The 21,217-nt window shown below is 36.6% G+C and overlaps 3 protein-coding genes across 3 annotated transcripts; all 3 read left to right on the plus strand.

Moving 5' to 3' along the window:
* Positions 800–4,969, plus strand: LOC109234467 (peptidyl-prolyl cis-trans isomerase CYP28, chloroplastic). Its single transcript, XM_019400478.1, has 2 exons — positions 800–1,537; positions 4,545–4,969. The coding sequence occupies exons 1-2, from the start codon at positions 856–858 to the stop codon at positions 4,751–4,753; spliced, it is 891 nt and encodes a 296-aa protein (XP_019256023.1). The 5' UTR covers positions 800–855; the 3' UTR covers positions 4,754–4,969.
* LOC109234867 lies at positions 16,286–19,666 on the plus strand. The gene is made up of 3 exons (XM_019400912.1): positions 16,286–16,719; positions 16,805–18,224; positions 18,440–19,666. The coding sequence occupies exons 1-3, from the start codon at positions 16,286–16,288 to the stop codon at positions 19,664–19,666; spliced, it is 3,081 nt and encodes a 1,026-aa protein (XP_019256457.1).
* Positions 19,709–20,986, plus strand: LOC109234868 (uncharacterized mitochondrial protein AtMg00810-like). The gene has a single exon (XM_019400913.1). It carries the CDS (start codon positions 19,709–19,711, stop codon positions 20,984–20,986), a length of 1,278 nt encoding a protein of 425 aa, XP_019256458.1.

Here is a 21,217-nt window from a genome sequence, read left to right on the forward strand (position 1 = left end):
AACTACCGAGAGGTACAGAGTGAGCAATTGCGTGTGATTGCTATATTGCGATCCCGATTAATCAAACTTGCCCTATAGTTTACAACCCGTTAGGTAGCCACCTAGGTGGAGGTCACGACCCTAGATCCTTACCATTTGAAAAACACCCAAAACCAAAAATATTGTCTTCTAGTTTATTATTTGCAATCATTAGTTAAATGTGAAAATAGAAACAACCACCAAATATGTGGAAGCGCAATCTTAGGCACACCATACATTCACACCAGGTGTATACCTAATCCAAATTCTAACTCCCTGTGGATTCGACCCCGACTTGCGTTAGATTTTTATTATTGCTTCGACCGCCTCACTACCTATAATTGTGATGTGAGCATCGTTCCCTCCAAGAACTCCCCACCTTGCTCTTGGATGACTCGAACTCACAACCTCATGATTGGAAGTGAAGGGTGCTTACCACCAGAGCAACCCACTCTTGTCTGAATTTCCGACACCCATTAACTGATTGGCATGCTTGAGCCAAAAAAATGTATCTCTTCTTTATATATATATATATATATATATATATATATGATACTTATATAAAAATAATATATTTGAACCTAATAAATTAAATAAATGTTCGAACTCTTAAAGTTTAAATTATTAATCCCCGCCTAAATTATGGTAGTTAGATATTTTTTTCCAGAAAGTATGCAATAAAAACTTAATATAATATGGAAAATGGTGTTCTAAAATAGTATTAAAAATTAGGCCCCACCTACCTTTTGTGTGGCCTGCGCTCTCCACGTAACAAATAATTCTATCTTCTCACTCTCTATCACTAGTTTTCCCGCCCCACCATGCACCGTCGTCATTATGGGCTGCTCCGCCACCCTCCTCCCTTCTCCTCCTCCTCATCTCCACCGTCCCCCCACCTTCAAACCTCTCCTCAACCGCCGTTCACTTCTCTTTCTCTCCACCACCCTCTCATTCCCCGCCACCACCATTTCCACTTCCTCCGCCACCCCGCCACCCCCCAAACCAGACACCACCATAACCGAACGTGTCTATTTAGACTTCAGCATTTGCCCTAATTACTTCACAAACAGAACTCTCGGCGATGACTTGTCAAATTGCTCTGATTCCGAACCAATTGGTCGCCTTGTTCTTGGCCTATACGGAAACCTAGTTCCTATAACAGTTTCAAATTTCAAAGCTATGTGTACAGGTACCTCTGGTTCAACTTATAAGGGCACTTTGGTCCAGAAAATTTTCCCGGGTCAGTTTTTTATGGCGGGAAGACAGGGTAGGAGAGATAAAGGAGAAGTGAAACCACCGTTGGAGTTGATTAGAAATACAGAGACAATTGAATCTAAAGCTTTTATTTTGGAACATTCTAGGGGTGGAATAGTTTCATTGCCTTTATCTGAGAATGATGATGATGATGATTTGAAGTTGAATCCTAAGTATCATAATGTGGAGTTCTTGATTACTACTGGACCTGGTCCTGCTCCTCAGCTTGATAGCAAGAATATTGTTTTTGGAACTGTTCTTGAAGGTCAGTCCTCATAATCTATAAATTTATAATCTCTTTTAGTTGAGTCAATTTAACTTACATACGCCGACAATACAAGAACAACGACGACGACCCAGTAAAATCCTACAAAGTGGGGTCTGGAGAGGGTAGTATGTACGCAGAACTTATCACTACCCCGATGGGACAGAGAGTCTGTTTCCGATAGACCCTACAATTCATCGGTAACGTCAGTAGAAACCATAGAAATAATAATAGAAGCATAAAGCCATAAAATAGATGACATGCAATAACAATACCAGTAATTAAGGCCCGGGGACAAGATAAACAGAAAGGATTGTGTGGACTTAACATTAACCCCTAACCATCTAAGATCAACCTTATCAAACTCGCCTCACCCCCGGTATGAAGTAGAAAAAGCTCGACTACCCCCTAGCCTACAACCCTAATGCATGTCCAGACCTTGTTATGTCCTCGGAAATATGTAGTCGTGTCATGTCCTGCCTGATCACCTCACCCCAATACTTCTTAGGTCGCTACCTCTTCTCGTACCCACCAAAGCCAACCGCTCACACCTCCTCACCGGAGCATCAAGGCTTCTCCTCCGCACGTGCCCGAACCATCTGAGCCTCGCTTTCCGCATCTTGTCATCCACAGGGGCCACGCCCACCTTCTCCCGAATATCCTCATTCCTAATCTTATCCGTCCTAGTGTGCCCGCACATTCACTTCAACATACTCATCTCTGTTACCTTCGTCTTCTGGATATGAGATTACATACTCTGACAATATAAAGAATTTTTACTTATTTGTCTATTTAAACTTGTTGTAGGAGGTAACATGCTTTATATTAGTTATCTTTTAGGTGATCTGATAGTTTAAAAGAAATTTTACATTGTGGGTTTATGGAAGTTGAACACTTTAGTTAATCCCACTATAGTTTACCAGCTGAGCTAAGGTCGGAAGACTTATTTATTTAGTTGGCATATATGCATGTTTAGGGTAAAAGGGCGCCTTGGTATAGTGTATGTTGCGACAAACTCAAATGTTTGCTTAAGAAAGTCTGTCAAATATGTTTTGATTATAGAAATAAGGAGGAACAAGGATACTTCCAGAGTTGTCTATTTTATTGAGATAATGGACCTAGTGAAGCAGGATGGACAGAGTATTGACTAGTCGATCCCAAATAATTTGGAATTGAGGCATAGTTGATTGACTGGTTAGTCCAAAGTTGATACCAAGTAATTTGGAATTGAGGCCTAGTTGATTAATTGATTAGTCCATAGTTGATACATCATATGGATGTGTAGTTCTAGAATCAGTCTGTTACATTGCTATTGTGCCATTTGTTTAAGTCTTTTATTACCTTATTATTGGTTTTAATGGTATAAATTCAGAGCCATTTTCTTTACTAAATAAGCTACTTCTTGTTTTCGATCGAAACTGCACATTTCACCCCTGAGACTCCAATTTGGTTCTTGTGTTTTTGGTTGAGTGATTAAAGACTTCACTTATGGTTCAATCAAAAGAAGGCTTTGTTATAATATATGGACAGGCATGACATGCTAGCTCAAACTTTAGGCTATCTCAAGCTTTATCCTCTATGTTTACTATTGATTCTGACTTCTATTCCTCTCCTTTTAATCATCCTGTTTGCTGCTCAAACCAGTAGCAAAGGCACCTCTGAGCTCACATTCTTTTAAGAAAGTGTTCTTAAATGGAAAAATGTGAAGGGATTAGTGCATAATGAGTTTCTCAGCTTTTACGGAGTTGATCAAGACTGTATGAAATGTTGGAAGTTTACCTCGACTTATCAAGTCTCCTGCAAGATTTAGCTCACAGTAAGACACTTTGGGTGTTTAAGCTTGCGTTCTATGATCCAAGTGTACATCTTGTGAGCAACTAGGACTTACTACTGATTATTATTAGGTGAATGTTGAGTCAGGTTAAATATTATCCAGCTGGTTAGTATAAATTCTACCAGGTCAAATTAGGCAGAGAAATTGAAGGAACAAACATGATGTGTAAGAATAAGTTATAGGAAAAAGAAAATGCATAAATTGAGATGGTTGTTTCCCAATAGTTAACGCAAACAGGAACTATCGGAGTGTTTGAACGCTAGACAACACTAACACCCGCAGAGAAAACCTTCAACAGCATAGACTTTTGCGCCTGGTGATATTAGAAGTTAGAACTTTTTCACCTACAATCTAAGTCAATTCATCTATCTGTTTATTTGCTTTGCTCCGTTGTTGTGTAGTAAATATTGCTGTGGCATTGCTTGAGATGTCTAACTGTCAGCTTTAGGCAGGGATCAAGTCTTGTTCTGTGTTAAATATGTCAACTGTGTCTTGTAGAGAGAAAAATAGAACTAGAAATTATGCTAGGATTCAATGTAACAGCTTGTGGTTTAAACATGCTGTGAAGTGGGCTAAACTCACAATTGTGAACAGTGAAAAGCTATGCATTCAACTCATTTTCTTCAAGGTTTACATTCAATTCTCTTGTATCGGAAACAACCCCTCTCCCTTCCCAGGGTTGGGGTAAGGTTGCGTATATCCTACCCTCCCCAGACTCCACTTGTGGAAATCCACTGGTATGTTGTTGTTGTTGTTGTTGTTCATTGCTCAATGAGCCAAACAAGATGAGAGGTTCGGAGTTTGAGTCACCAAGCGGGAAAAGAGGGAAAAGCTAATGTCCGCCCTCGGGGATGGGGGTTACAAAGATGGGGTTCATGTCAAAAATAAAACTAAAAGAGACCTTTTAGGATGGCTAAAAAAAACCTATGCTCCAGGATGGAGAAATGAAAGAATAAGAATGATTAGTTCCCTATTTAGATTTGCAAAAGGATTTTGGCTCAATAAATGTGTGCAGCGAAAATACTGCATTAATAAAAGTGACATGCCACTATTTTGTATACTAATACCACTTTCGTTATAGTTACTAACATGAAACTTACATGCTGAAACAGAATCCATCTATTTAATATCAAAAGCTCACTCTTTTTCTCTTTTTCTTGCACTGTACTGCAGGTATGGATATTGTGACAACTATAGCTGCCATTCCCACTTATAAACCATCCGAAAATATTCGACAGTACAATGGATTTGCCGAGCTTCTTGGAGATGGAAGAGCAAAAACTGCTCGCGCAATCTGGAATAAACCACAAAAGACTGTTTACATCAGTGACTGTGGAGAACTCAAAGTGGCAAAGCCTACACTTTCGCCTAGCCTACCTTGATATGTCAACATCTCTTCACATTCCTCATTTTATTTCCATACACTGTTATATTACCATGACTTGTACAGGATTCTCTTTTCTGTATGTTACATTTGAGAGAAGAGGATTCACATAATGCACAGCTTTTAAGTTGACAAGTCTGTATGATTAGGGATAATGTTGGAATCAAACTAGAAAAAGGCCAATGAGCTTCATAAATTTTCTTCTGTACACGTATATTCTGAAGTACGTGGCATGCACCCATTGGCACTACAGTGTCGTTTTTTTTGGGACGCAACCTTATCACCTTGCATTGTGTCAATGGGTTCCGCCACCAACTCTAGCTAATAAGTTGAGTCCCCCTTTATTCTTTTTCAGAAATAGAACAGAATAAAGAATGAGGTAGTCTATATCTTGTATCGAAGAGTCGATCATAGTTTACTCTATAAATAGGTCATTTCCTTGATACATGCGGGGGAAGAAGAATTAACCCAAATCACCACCCACCTAATCTCTTAAACTAAAAATAGCTGGCGGATGTACAATATATGTATAATTAATGTATAATGTATGTATACCGGCTAGAAAAAATAAACATTGAATCTGGCCAGAAATGTCCGTCAGTCATTTGGGCCTATAGTAATGGACCAGACCATGGGATTCTTCTACTCATCTGGCCTATAGATGCTGCCCCACGTTACTGAAGCCCTTGACAAAATATACCAAAGTCAGTTACAAGTTGTACTTCCATGAATTCCTAAAAAGAAATGAGAGGTAGAATTGGAGTTGGTAAGACATGAAAAAGAAGACGATTTTAGTTATATGCAAAAATTGACAGTGTAAATGTTTTTTGCATTATCAATGTAGTTTAACCTGTTCTAATAGATTACTTATTATTTGTACTAAATTACTAACTAATTAATACTTATTTCTTAGATCTTAAACTCCCAAAAAAAAAAAGGAGAAGAGCAAAGCAATGTCCCAACCCTACACTATTAAAAAGGTTAATGAGGTAAGCAAATGTCAAAGCATCTGAATTTCAAGTTGACAAAGTCAACTTCACTGCTGCTAAGATTCATGCGAGCTTTTATTAAAAGCAAATTCTTTTCTCACACGTGATTGACCAATGGACAATACAATGTCCATATTCCATTTTTCTTCTACACACCACTTAAAATTATGGTTCAACCTTTTTCACATATCTAAAATTATGGTTCAAGCTTTTTCACATATCCTAAGTCCCAATTGGACTTGAGAAAAAGATTCGGATTATAAATGTGGGAAATAACTTTTACAACAATTAAGTTCGAGTCCTGAAAATGGAAATTTTTTTGGTAGGAAGTGTTTTACGTCCCTTAGTAGGTTTACCAAACCTAAATTTAAATTAGTCGAATAAGTGAGTTTTGAACAGTGAATGATTAAGGGCCTGTTTGTCCATAATAAATTTTTCCTTTTTTTGAATTTTCTTTTCAAAAATGTGTTTGTCCATGAAATTTTGCAAGTTTTTGGAAAAAAATCGAAAATGAATTTTTCAAAAAGACTACTTTTTTAAAAAAAATTTAAAAAAAAAACTTTTTTCCTCTCTCACGAAACTGCAATATTTTTTCAAGTAAAATGCATGTACAAACATAATTTTAAATTCTAAATACTATTTTTCAACTTAATTTCAAATACTACTTTTTTTTTCAAAAATTATAATTTTTATGTCCAAACGCCTACTAAATAAAGAAGATCGATTTAAAAAGGCAGCATGGTGCACAAAGCATCTCGCATTCATTCAGGATCCGTGGAAAGGCTGTCTCCCAAGGAGTGTGATGTAGATAGCCTATTCCAATACAAGCATCAGTGGCTTCGCAACTTGAACCCGCAACCTATAAATAAAAGATGGATTTGAATATCAAATTTAGCAGTAGATGCCAAAAAATATCATTTTGCAGAATTGGCTAATTTGGAGAGAATGAATGTAGCTAATATTGTGAACAACAATGATTCATGCAAAAAAGTAGTAGTTGATGTCATTTCATATTTTGATAAGGAAATTACCTATTACACAAAATCATGCTTGATTAGGTTGGAATAGAAGGAGTGGTCCATCGAGCTAAAAAGATGTTTCATGATGATGATAAAGGGATAAGATTTCTCAAGTACAACAAAAAGGGACCACTGACACTTTGCTAAAACAAAGTCATTGAAATAAAAAGAGGTCCCCAAAATGCAAAGCCCCATTTGTACAAGCAAATAAGAGATGGACCACAAGTCCACAACCAAGAATTGGGCATGGTTTCAACTTGATGATCAATAATATATATATATATATATATATATATATATATATATATATATATACTCGTTCTTTCAATTCAGAGGCCATGACGTTTAAATTCTAAATCCGCCGCAAACACATAAGGGATTAGTGTATTTTAATGTGTAGGTAGATTATCAATTTTAGGCCCCGTTTGTCCATAAAAAGATTTTTCTTTTCTTTTTTTTTTTTAATTTTTTTTTCAAAAATGTGGTCCATGAAATTTTTTCGAAAATGAGTTTTACAAAAATCAAAAAGTGGTTTTGATCACTTTTTCAAAATTTTCAGAAAAATATTTTTCCCTAACAAAATTGCAATATTTCTTTAAGTGAAATACTTGTTCAAACATAATTTCAAATTTCAAATACTATTTTTCAACTTAATATTGTAATTGGTGAAAGCGATGAAAGTTTTTCTATCAATATATCACAAGGGGACCACTGACTCTTAGCCAATTTTGTGTCTGTTTTTTTAGACTTCCATTGTATAGCTTTGGGATGCCAATTGACACTTATTTCGTGTATTGAGCTTTTGATACATTGCAGGTTTCTTTTTAAAAAAAAAGAGAGAGAGAGTTTTCATTTGGTGTTAGTTACTATGTTGGATTGAGCCGCGATCTATCGAACACAGTCTCTCTACCTCCACAAGGGAGGGATAAAGTTACGTACATATTATCCTGTCCGGACTCTACTGATGGGATTATATTAGATTTGTTATTGTTGTTGTTGTTCGTTACTCGTATTAGGCCCCAATCAAAATTTGGATTCGCATAGGAAAGTCTCATATTAAGGCTAAAGCGCTCTATAACAAAGGTGACTTGACACTCAAGGTTCGAACATAAAATTTTCTAGTTAAAGATGACGAAATACTTACCACAACACTACAATTCTTGCCATGCAGGTTTTTACCACAGTACAACTAGCAGCTTCGAAGAGAAAATTTGGCACGAGAATTAGGAAGAATGAAGAAAAAGCAACTTTTTATCATTTTAAAAATCATATCTTTATTTATGATAGGGAGCATCAATTAATAATTAAATAACTAGCAGTAGGTAATGCTTATTAATTAGCAAGATCATCTCATGTTAGAATAATTAAGTGCTAATTGTGCTTCAACTAATCACAATTAGAAACGTTAACCATCAAAAGAACAAACAAGACAGGCCACCAAACCTTTTTCTCATTTAATATGTGTGATTAGTTAATGGCTTGTAGGTCCTAATCCTAATTAATAAAGTACTAATTAATCTCTATACTGCATTTACCTTTATCATCAACGATGACATTATCAGGGGCGAATGTAGTGTTCCACCAACGGATTCAATTGAACTCATAACTTTCGACGTGGAATAAAAATTTATATATAAAAATTTATTAAAATTGCAAAATTGTAGATATGAACCCATAACTTTAAAAATATAATGGTCTCAATGCTAAAAACTTTAAAAGTTGAATCCATCCGCCTCTAGACGCAATCTCAAAAGGAAAAAGAAAACAGAAAAAAGATCTCCTCCGCATAATTTAATTATAATATTAATTAATTGATAATAATAATCACAAATGGGCTTGGTTGAAACTAATAAATTTGTTAATGCAAAGAATATCTACCTTTCGTCATGTAGCTGAATCTGCATGAACAATTTTTATACTTTTCGTATTTTTCTTTTTTTTAATCTTTTTTGTTCTGAAACTATGATTAATCACAGAGAATCCTGAGATTTTTTGTCATGAGAAATATAGGACAGGAGACAATGTTGTTAACTGATTCCACCCACATTATGTTTACTTTATGAGTGGATAATGCATTGTTATTAGTACTAATTAATAAACAAGATGATAATGCTTGATTATTATTAAAACATTTTCTTGGATCACCTTTAACCCACAAATCCCAATTAATCACCTCTTTAAACCCCTAATTATCACTGACACGTCCTCGCCATTTTGATCCACATTTCTTAAATATATAGTCAAACACTTCTATAACAGTCTTGTCTGTTCAGAAATTTTTTTGCTGCTATCGTAAATTGTTGTTATATAGAATATATATTATAACATAATATAAAAAATTGATTCCAAAGAAAACGTGGCTATTATATTAAAATGGTGTTATAAAGGATGTTTGTTATAGAGGTTTTATTATCAGGTTAAGCTTAACAATATTAAATTTTGATTATCAGGTTTTGAATGCCTTAAAATCAATTAACATGTGCGAAATCTCTAAAAGATTGAAGTGACAAGCTAATAATGGTGGTTGTTAGGAGATGTAATCAATAATCATGTATAGAAGACAATGAGGATTAGTACATGACATTTTCAATAAATCCAAAACTCTCCAATTCAATATAATCTAAATTAAGGAAAATAATAGTTTTATTTCAATTTTGATCCTTGTGCTCTTCAACTAAAGTATATTTAACCTTTGGGAGTAATTCACATATGTGCATATGTAAATAAAAATTTATATGCATCCGACGTTTAATATTAAATTAATAAATATAAGCAGCCTGAAGCACCACCTTAACTTTTGTTTGTTGCTAGGGGTATACATGGACCGAGTTGGTTCGATTTTTGTCAAAACCAATCAAACCAACTACATCGGTTTGGATTGATTCGGTTTTATCGGAGTTTTTCGGGTATTTTGTTACATGAATATTATTTCAATCTTACTTTGTTAAAATTATAGATAAAGTTTTGATAAGTAAATTATGTTTAGTACAAATTGAAAAAACAGACAAACATGTGATCTATCAAAAATATTCTTTTGGGAGAGTTTTCTTAGTAATACATGATAGTTCTTTCTTAGTCATCTAACAATAATTTTTCGTTGATTGACGCTTTCAAGGTTAACCAAATTTAATAATGAGCATAAAAATTAATATGATACCTAAATAATGATATATTCTATTTAATTTTAAATCCTCGAAATACCATTCAAATTCGAAAATGATATAAGAATTTAATAGATCTTGACATGTGAATATAGAAGAACAAAGAAATTGATGTATTCCAATAACACTTAATAAGAAAGTGATACAAATGAATGTGCTTCATATTTATATTAAATATTACATCCCATAAGAGGATCACAAATATTTCTAGACATTTTCTTTAAAAAATTCTCTACAAAGTCTTAGAAGTATATATAAAAATTATATATTTATATATAAGTTTGATTCAGATTTTTTTTTTTGCTCAACTCCAAACTAAATCAAACCAAACCTAATCGAATTTTTTTATTGATTTGGTGCAGTTTTTCGGTTCTGTTTCAACACCCCTACTTGTTGCAATTACCTCACATGTCGTATTTCTGTTATGTCGAGGAAGAGGCAAACCCGAAAATAAAGAAGATAAAAAATATCAAATTTTAACGTGGAAAACCCTTCAAATCGAAGGTAAAAATCACGGGATCACAAAGATCCAAAAAGCTCCACTATAATAATAAAAGGGTTATAAAAGTTCTCCAAATTAGCTACACAACAAGTGCCAAATGCGGAGCAACAATAGCAACAACTAATCAATTGAAGAAAGAGGAGAATCCACAAAAATGAAGTTGTTGTTAGAGGCTCAAAATCAGATGCTACAGGCTTCCAAATCCGATGTCCACCGTTCAAGTAAAAGACCAAGATGCTACAAACAATCAGCCAAAATTTCAGCCCGATCCAATGGTTAACGAATTGGAAAACGTGATTTGAAGTTGGCTAGTCAGAATAAAAATCTGCAGCAAAATAAATACTTTTCTTCTCTCTTCTCTCTTGATGAAAGCTCTCTCAAAAACCATTCTTATGTGATTAAGTCTTTCAAAGACTTGTATCAATGAGCATAGAATACTGCTCCAAGGTTGTCCTATTTATAGATCATGAGTGGTGCTTTCTCTTAAATCCAAAACCCACTCAAAATAGGAGTAAACACTGAATCCAATTCCGAATACATGAAAACCAAAAGAGAATAGGATTAGGCCATTGGGCCTTGGCTGGACAACATGGGCATGTGCCCAATAAACTCCCCCTCCAGCCAAGGGGCCAAATGTGTCTTCAAGTGGAGGAACTATTGACAAGCTTCATGCCTGCCAATTTTCTGCAAAATTCATGTTTATCTGCAATCACCGCCTATGTCAGCATATCCGAAGGATTTTCATCAGCGCGTATCTTCTCAACCTCAAATAATTTCTCTTCCACAGCCATTCTTATCCAATGATACTTTCTATTTATATGTTTGGTCTTAGAATGAAAAGTGGAGTGCTTGGTGAGACAGATAGCACTCTGATTATCACCAAATAAGATGTACCTTGGCTACTCAAAGCCAAGATCATTAATAAACTCCTTCATCTATAATAGTTCTTTGGCACCTTCTGTGACGGAAATATATTCGACTTCTGTGGTGGATAGAGCTATGCACTCCTTTAGTCTAGATTGCCAAGAAACAGCTCCCCCTGCAAAAGTGATCAAATAACCAGAAGTAGATCTTGAATTATCAAGATTGCCTCCTAAATCAGAGTCTGTGTAACAAACAAGTTCAGGTTTGCCATTACCAAAGCACAACTCCAAATCTGCAGTACCTTTCAAATACCTTAATATCCATTTTACTGCATCCCAATGTTCTTTTCCAGGATTAGAAAGGAATCTACTAACAGTACCAACGACATGCACAATATCTGGTCTAGTGCAAACCATAGCATACATCAAGCTACCAACAACAGAAGAGTAAGGAATACGAGACGTTCCTTTTACTCTTCATCAATATATGGACTCTAACTAATACTCAATTTGAAGTGTTTAGCAAGAGGAGTACTAACCACTTTTGCATTTGTCATATTGAACCTCTTGAGTACCTTCTCAATGTATTGCTTTTGGGACAGAAATAACTCCTTTCTATCTCTGTGTCGGTGGATTTGAATGCCCAAGATTTTCTTTGCTGGACACAAGTCCTTCATCGCAAACGATTTGCTCAACTGCTTCTTAAGGACTGCAATTCTGGATTTATTCTTGCCAACAATAAGCATGTCATCCACATAAAGCAATAAAATAATAAAATCATCAACGGAGAACTTCTAGAAGAATACACAGTGGTCTGAAGAAGTTTTCTTGTACCCTTGTTCTTTAATAACAGATTCAAACTTCAAATACCATTGCCTTGGAGCTTGTTTCAATCCATACAGGCTCTTTTTCAATTTGCAGACATAATTTTCTTTACCCTTAGTTATAAAACCCTCAGGTTGTTCCATATAAATCTCCTTATTTAAATCACCATGAAGAAAAGCAGTCTTGACATCCATCTGCTCAACCTCTAAATCTAGACTTGCAGCTAAGCCTAGAACCACACGAATAAAAGACATCTTCACAATAGGGGAGAAAATTTTATCAAAGTCAACTCCCTTCTTTTGGCCAAAACCTTTGACAACTAACCTCGCCTTGTATCTAGGCGCAGAGTTATGATTATCTTGCTTTATTCTGAATATCCATTTGTTAGATAAAGCTCTCTTACCTTTCGGCAATTTCACTAACTCATATGTGCCATTCTCATGGAGTGACTTCATCTCATCTTCCATGGATTCTATCCACTGATCTTTGTGAGTATCTTGCATGGCTTCATCATAGCTCTCAGGTTCTCCCATGTCAGTCAAAAGTACATACTCATCAGGAGGATAACGCATGGATTTTTGCTTCTCCCTTCTAGATCTTCTAAGAGAGGTCTCAGGAGCATTTGAAGTAGTTACCTGAGCAGGAATTGGTTGTTGATCAACCAAAACTTCATCAACTAGAGCATCCATAATATTTACACCATGATGATCATTTTGATCCTGATCACTATCTTCATTATTGTCATGGGTTCCTTCATGTGCATTAGGTTCCTTAGCAATAGAAATTGGATCAATGTCAACTAAGCTCTCATTACTCTAAACATCTGTCTTCTCAGCTTTATCAATATCTTCAATAGTCTGATCTTCAAAGAATATTGTATCACTACTTCTAATAAGTTTATTGTCAACTGGATCATAAAAACGATACCCAAAATCATCTTAACCATAACTGCTAAAGATGCACTACTTAGTTTTGACATCCAGTTTCGATCTTTTATCTTTAGGAACATGCACACAAGCTTTACACCCAAAAACTCTCAGGTGATCATAAGAAACATCTTTGGCAAACCAAACTCTATCTGAGACATCACCATCCAAAGCAACAGCAGGAGACAAATTGATAACATAGGCAACAGTGTTAAGTGCTCCCGCCCAAAATGTATTTGGCAGTTTAACCTCTGAAAGCAGGCATCTAACTCTTTCAACTAGAGTTCTATTCATCCTCTCTGCCAAACCATTCCATTGAGACGCCTTGGGCAAAGTTTTCTAATGACGAATTCCTTGTTCCTTGCAATAGTTATCAAAGGGACCACAATATTCACCACCATTGTCAGTGCGAATACATTTTAATTTCTTCCCCGTCTGTCTCTCGGCTAAGGCCTGAAATTCCCTAAACACGCCAAGTGCTTGATCTTTAGATTTCAAAGGATACACCAGAGCTTACGAGAATGATCATCAATGAAGGTCACAAAGTAAAGTGAACCACCTTTTGACTTTACTTTAAAAGGACCACACAAATCAGAGTGTACTAGCTCCAATAAATCGGTCTTTCTTGAGGCAGGATGGCTATGAAAGAAAACCCTTTTCTGTTTGCCAGCTAAACAATGGATACACCTTTTCAGCTTTTCTTGTTTCACTCCAGAAAGCAAACTTTTCTTAGCCAAACATGTAATCCCTCTCTCGCTCATATGACTCAATCTTCTGTGCCACAATTATGATAAAGTATCACTTTCCACCAGATTTTTTGAGTCATTAAGAATATAGCCCTGTGTCACATATAAATGACCAAACTTGACTCCTCGAGCTACTACTAACGAGCCCTTAGCGAGCCTCCATTGGTCATTAAAGAGGGTATTATGGTAACCTTCATCGTCTAATCTTCCTGTGGAGATCAAATTAAAAGAAAAGTCTGGAGCATGCTTGACATCTTGAAGAACTAACGTTGAACCATTATAAGTTTTCAAACAAATTGTGCCAACACCAAACGCCTGAACTTCACTGGCATTGTCCATCTTTAACACTCCAGAATCAACAGGAGTATAAGATGAGAAAAAATCTTTTCTTAGTGTGACATGTAAGGTAGCTCCAGCCTATCCAGCTCGACTCACGGAATACCAAATTGATGACGTTTTCATCATAAGCAAAAAGAAGGTCATCTCGAACAATAGCAACAACATTGTTCTCGTTATTTTCAACTTTCTTTCCTTGTCTAATGTCTTGCAACAACTTGCGGCAAAACCTTTTGATATGTCCTTTCTTGCCACAGTGGTTGCATGTAATATTACGGTATTTGGACCTTGACTTACTTCTACTTTTACCTCTATTCCACGAGCCTCTTGTTCTATCTCTCCCCCGGTCTTCTATAACCAAGATATCTGCTTGTGAGGACGAACCCTGAGATTTTCTCCTTACTTCCTCGTTCAATACACCACTCTTGGCATATTCCATGGTCACCTTACCTCCAAGAGCTGAATTTGACAAAGAAACACGAAGAGTTTCCCAAGAGTCAGGCAGAGTATTAAGAAGCTAAAGTCCTTGTATCTCATCATCAAAACTAACTCCCATTCCAAACAGCTTATCAAGGATGCCCTGAAAATCATTTATGTGATCAAAGATAGGGTTGTCTAGCTTGTATTTAAAGGTCATCAATTGCTTTTACAGGAACAACTTGTTGTTTCCAGTTTTTGAAGCATAAAGAGTCTCTAGAGAAGGAACACATTTGCCTACTCTTTCAAATAAGAGATTGAAACCTTATAAAAAAAATTCGATTTTCATGTGATATATAAGTTATGGTTCGAGCGATAGAAGCGGCAACTAATGCTTGCATTAGAATAGGTTCTCCATAACACACCTTTTAAAGTGCGACCCTTCCCCACATTTTACGTGAATGTTGAAATGCCTTGTACACCGAGCTGCCCAGTTGAAATTTTATTAAAAAAATTCATTGTGGTATTCAGGAAAAGGGAACAAAATGGATAGCAACCAATCATCTTTATTTCTGGTGCTAAGGCAAGACATTAAGTAAAGTAAGAACATACAACGGACAGACATACTTGTTTTGTTTTATAATTTTATTTTTTTTTAATATTTTAAAGGACATGACTGGAAACTCAATGAGCATTATGAACGGTGGCAAAGACACGTGGATTTCATCCGATAGCGTTTATGAAAAAGTACTTATATACGAGTGTAATTAGTAATATTTTCACTAAACCTTATACTATACAGTATACACAATCGATTGATAATGGTTGCAAATAATACAAAGTTATTTTGAATTTATATGAAATACAGTCTTAAATTGATCACAACAATTCAAGGCACAAAACGCACTTAGGAGTTATTATGACTATAAATTGACATTACTTACACAATATCCTGTAAATTTTTTATTATCTATCCCGAATATTTACACTAAATTAAGTAATCTGACATTATTAATTAGTTAAAAAATAAAGTAAAACTATATGTTATTCAATCATAGTTAAATGATAATATAAGTATACAAGACACGTGATTTTGCATTCATTGGCTTGATAACACGGAAAGAGCATCAAAGACGGCAATACCACAGTGATTAAAACTGTATTTTAACTTATAGAACGTTAAATAATCTTAAGTTGAATAATATGAGAATAAAATTTGGAATAAATAAATAACAAAGGAACTAATATTATTTTTTATTGAGTATAGTTATTATTATTGATAGATCAATTCATTATTGTATTGTGTAACATAACTTCTAGTTAGTAGTTAGCTTAGTGATTAGCCTAGTCCAATTAGTTAATGAGCAATTAGTTTAGTTAACAAGTCAACATGTATATATCCTTATACAATTAGTGAAATGAGATGGGGATTCACATTTTCAGGAAAATATCTCGGTTCCTCCACACTCTTTTCTTCCTCTCTTCTCTCAAAATGTTCTAGTAGACTCCATGGGAGCTTCATCCATTTGAGCTCGCATGCACTCTTGTTATGGTATCAGAGCCGGAACATCAGCTCGGATTTCTTCAGCGTCTTCAACTATCGTCCCAAATTTCATTTAGCTTCGTCAATTTCTAGGGCTTTGGCAATTTCCGCCCAATTCTGAGAAAATCACCTCACAAATTGAAGATCTTAGATCTAGCTGAAAACTTTATATCCTTTAGACTCATCGAATCGGAATTTTGCATATGGCTGTAGATCAAACTGAAGAGATGACCCCTTGCACGAGCAGAAATAACCAATTGGTCATCGATACAGGTAATCCCCTCTACATTCATCTTTCGGATAGTCCTGGCATGACCTTAGTACCAGTTCCGTTCGACGGAATTGGATATCGTTCCTGGAGGAGAAGCGTATTGCGAGCCTTGTCAGTTAAGAACAAATTAGGGTTTATTAATGGAGAGTTTAGAAAACCTAGTTCTGATTCGCCTCAATTCCGCCAATGGGAGAGGTGTGATGATATGGTAACCTCGTGGATCCTCAATTCCCTTGCTATGGAAATCTCTGATAGTGTGGAGTATGTAAATGACTCGGTCGAGCTATGGAGAGAATTAGAGGATCGTTATGACCAAACAAATGGGGCAAAATTGTATCAGATTCAGAAAGAAATTAATGATCTGTGGTTCCTTAGACATCACCACGTACTATACACGAATGAAGAGGTTGTGGGAAGAACTGAACACCTTGAGTGTCAAATCTAAGTGCAGCTGCAATTGCACATGTGGAGCAAAAGAAACTATGCATAAAGCAGAACAGGATCGACGGCTTATCCAATTTCTAATGGGATTGAATGAGGTCTATACAATAGTGCGAGGAAGCATTCTTATATTGAAACCTCTGCCTTCTATGGCACAAGCTTTCTCCCTACTAATACAAGAGGAAAAACAAAGGGAATTCAAGCCCAGTGGTCAACTCAGTCTAGATTCCACTTCACTGCATGTGAATGCAAGTTCACAGAATCAAAGTCCATTTCCACAGAACCAAAGTCCATTTGGGGCCAGAAATTTTAAAACTCACTACACAGCTAGCAACAATAGCAAGGGTCGTCCATTCTGTGATTATTGCAAAAGACTAGGCCATACAAGGGAAAAGTGTTACAAGTTACATGGATATCCTCAAGGCAGTTCCTATAGTAACCAAAACTACAATCGTAATAATTCCAATGTTCGGCCCTATAATCAAGGGAACAACCAGAACCACAAGTTCAACAGAGGAAAAGGATCTGTGGCTAATGTACATGGAACTCCAGCTGACATGATTCATGAGAATGGGAATGAAGAAGAACTACAAAATGATAATCAGAATGTCAATCTGACAAAGGAGCAATATGGGCAGATAATGAACTTGCTACAGCATTTTCAAGTGGGATATGCAGGAGGTTCCCCTAGCAACATCAATGCCACCACTGGCAGTGCCAACTTTGCAGGTATTGTTGTCTGTACTTCTTCTATTGATTTTGACAAACCTTCATGCGAATGTTTTGAATCAAAGGCTGATCTTTGGATTATAGACTCAGGAGCATCCAACCATATGACTTTTAACAGACATGCACTTACCAATATCACCAAATTACCCTATCCTTTACTGATAAGCCTACCAAATGGATATAGAGTAAAGGTTCTTGAATTCGGAGATGTGATACTTTCTTCAGACATTGTTCTACATAGGGTCCTTCATGTCCCATCATTCAAATATAACTTAGTTTCTGTTCACTCTCTTGCAGTACACCTTAGATGTATTGTCTTTTTCAGTGATGCACTTTGTCTGTTGCAGGCCCCTTCAGTGAAGAGGCCTCAGGTGATTGGTAGTAGCAAAGGAGGTCTGTACTATCTCTGTTCCAGATGTTTGAAGGGTAAAAGAACTGTCTTGCCTTCTGTTGTTTCAACTTCCTATTGCAATTGTATTCCGGATCCTCAATCTGTAAATAGTCATACTCATTCATGTCACACTCCTCAATCTGTAAATACTTCCATTTCAAGCAATAAGAATGAGCCTTCATATGTGTTTGATAAGCATGATGTAAATTCTCTGTGGCACAATAGGCTTGGTCATGTTTCTTTTGTTAAAATGAGAGGGATATCCTCAATCCCTCTAAAATTTGCACCAAGACAGCCATTTATCTGCCCTGTATGCCCTATGGCAAGACAAACTAGACTCCCATTTCCCCAAAGAACCAGCACTACCTCCAAATTATTTGAACTGGTGCACATAGATATATGGGGCCCTTACCATGTAACCACCGAGATAATTACAAGTATTTTCTCACACTTGTGGATGACTTTAGTAGATCCACTTAGACCCACTTGTTGAGCTGCAAGAGTAATGCTCTTCGGACCTTAAAGGCCTTTGTAGCCATGATTGAAAACCAATTTAATACATCCATAAAGACCATCAGATCTGATAATGGCTTGGAATTCACCAGCCATGAAGCCCTTTCATTCTACCAATCTAAAGGGATCATACATCAGAAAACATGTCCCTATACACCACAACAAAATGGTGTAGTGGAGAGAAAACATAAATATCTTCTTGAAACTGCCAGGGCTCTCATGTTCCAGTCTAAACTCCCAACTAAATATTGGGAAGAATGCATCCTAACAGCCACTTATTTGATAAATAGGCTGCCAACCACTTACCTTAACAACAAATGCCCCTTTGAGTTGTTGTATCAAAAGAAACCTCATTATTCTCACTTGAGAAGTTTTGGATGTTTATGCTATCCTACTTTACCCAAAATACACAGAGACAAATTTGAACCAAGAACTACTCCTCACATCTTTGTAGGATATTCATTTGGGACAAAAGGTTACAAGGTACTAAGCCTGGCCACCAAGAGAATTCACATCTCTAGAGATGTAATCTTCCATGAAAATGTTTTTCCATTCTCCTTGGGTTCTGAAAATACTTCCTTTCCTGCTGTTCTTAGAACAGTCTCTTATCCTAACTATGCTGAAGATAGTAGTCAAGTTCTCCCTATGAATTTAAGACAAAGTCCTGTTAGTGTTACATCTCCAGAGATAGAACACCACTCTGAGACACCTATTAATGATACATCTTCTCCAAACACCATTGATCTTCCATCCACAAATGATAACAACTTACAGTCTTCACCTAAACATGCTCAGTCAGAAGCACCATTTTTAAGAAAATCCACCAGAAATCATCAAACTCTTGCCTACTTAAGAGACTATGTTTACCAATTACCCAATAGTTCTGCTCAACTTTTCACTGTCACACAACATTTATCCCCTTCACTAAAAGCCCTATTTTCCAATCATCATCATATCACTCCTGATGTTCTATCTACTGAAAGTCAGCACTTGATGCTAAATGTTTGCCATGATAGTGAGCCATCTTCATATGAAGAGGCAGCTCTCAGTCCTGCTTGGCAGGCTGCCATGACACAGGAATTTGTGGCACTTCATGCCAACCATACTTGGGATTTGGTCCCCTTGCCAGCTGGAAAACAAGCAATAGGTTGCAACTGGGTATATAAAATCAAACATAGGGATGATGGGAGCATTGAAAGGTTCAAAGCTAGGTTGGTAGTAAAGGGTTACACTCAGTAGGCTGGGATTTACTATACAGAAACTTTCTCCCCTGTTGTGAAAATGACAACTGTTAGAGTCCTAGTTACAGTAGCTGTTAAGAAGGGATGGGACATATTCCAATTAGATGTGAACAATGCCTTTCTCCATGGGGACTTACATGAGGAAGTCTATATGGAGGCCCCTCCTAGTCTTGTAGTAGATCAGTGCAGTTCAAGTAGAGTGGTGTGCAGACTGAACAAGTCACTGTATGGACTCAAGCATGCCAGCAGACAATGGTATGCCAAATTGACTAAAGCATTGTCTTCAAAAGGGTACCAGCATTCTGAAAATGATCACTTACTCTTCTGCCAGAAAACTCCTTCCTCCATCATTTTTGTGGCTGTCTATGTTGATGATGTTATAATTACTGGAACTGATTCAGGGGAGATTGCAGGTTTGAAAGCTTTCCTGGATCAAATGTTCAAAATAAAGGATCTAGGTAGACTTCACTATTTTTTGGGACTAGAAGTCTTGTATAAACCAGATGACATTCCTATCTCTCAAAGAAAGTTTGCCTTGGATTTGTTGAAAGAATATCAGTGTTTTGACTACAGCAGTGTTTCTTTACCCCTTGACCCTGCCATAAAGTTGAAAGCACAAGAAGGCAATCTCCTACCAGACCCTACATACTACAGGAAGTTAGTGGGAAAGCTCAACTTTCTCACTAATACTAGGTTGGATATAACTTATAGTGTGCAACTCCTAAGTCAGTTTATGCAAGCTCCACGAGACACCCACTTGACAGCAGCATTTCACCTTCTCAGATACCTTAAGAAGGATCCTACCCTGGGTGTTTTCTTCTCCAATAATCTTGACTGCTCAATCAAGGCCTTTTGTGACTCAGACTGGGCAGCCTGCCCAGACTCTAGGAGGTCTGTCACTGGGTATATTATTTTGGTGGGAGATAGCCCTACTAGCTGGAAGTCCAAGAAGCAGGAGACTGTTTCCTTTTCCTCGGCTGAAGCAGAATATAGATCTCTCAGGAAAGTAGTTGGGGAACTGGTCTGGTTGAGCAGGTTATTTGCAGAACTTACTGTTGTCCAGTCAAGTCCTATCCAGGTGTTTTGTGATAGTCAATCTGCTATACACATTGCTCATAATCCAGTGTTTCACGAGAGGACCAAGCACATTGAAGTTGATTGCTATTTTGTTAGGCACAAACTGCAAGAAGGCCTAATCTCTCTTCATCGTGTATCCACTCACAATCAGTTGGCTGATATCCTCATAAAGGCTCTCACAGGGGTCAAACACTCAGCTGTCCTAGGCAAGTTGGCTGTGAGGGCCTCACCTCCAACTTGAGGGGGGGTATTGAGTATAGTTATTATTATTGATAGATCAATTCATTATTGTATTGTGTAACATAACTTCTAATTAGTAGTTAGCTTAGTGATTAGCCTAGTCCAATTAGTTAATGAGCAATTAGTTTAGTCAACATGTATATATCCTTGTACAATTAGTGAAATGAGATGGGGATTCACATTTTCAGGAAAATATCTCGGTTCCTCCACTCTCTCTTCTTCCTCTCTTCTC

This window comes from Nicotiana attenuata, chromosome 11 (assembly GCF_001879085.1).
Source record: "Nicotiana attenuata strain UT chromosome 11, NIATTr2, whole genome shotgun sequence".
Taxonomy (NCBI): Eukaryota; Viridiplantae; Streptophyta; class Magnoliopsida; order Solanales; family Solanaceae; genus Nicotiana; species Nicotiana attenuata.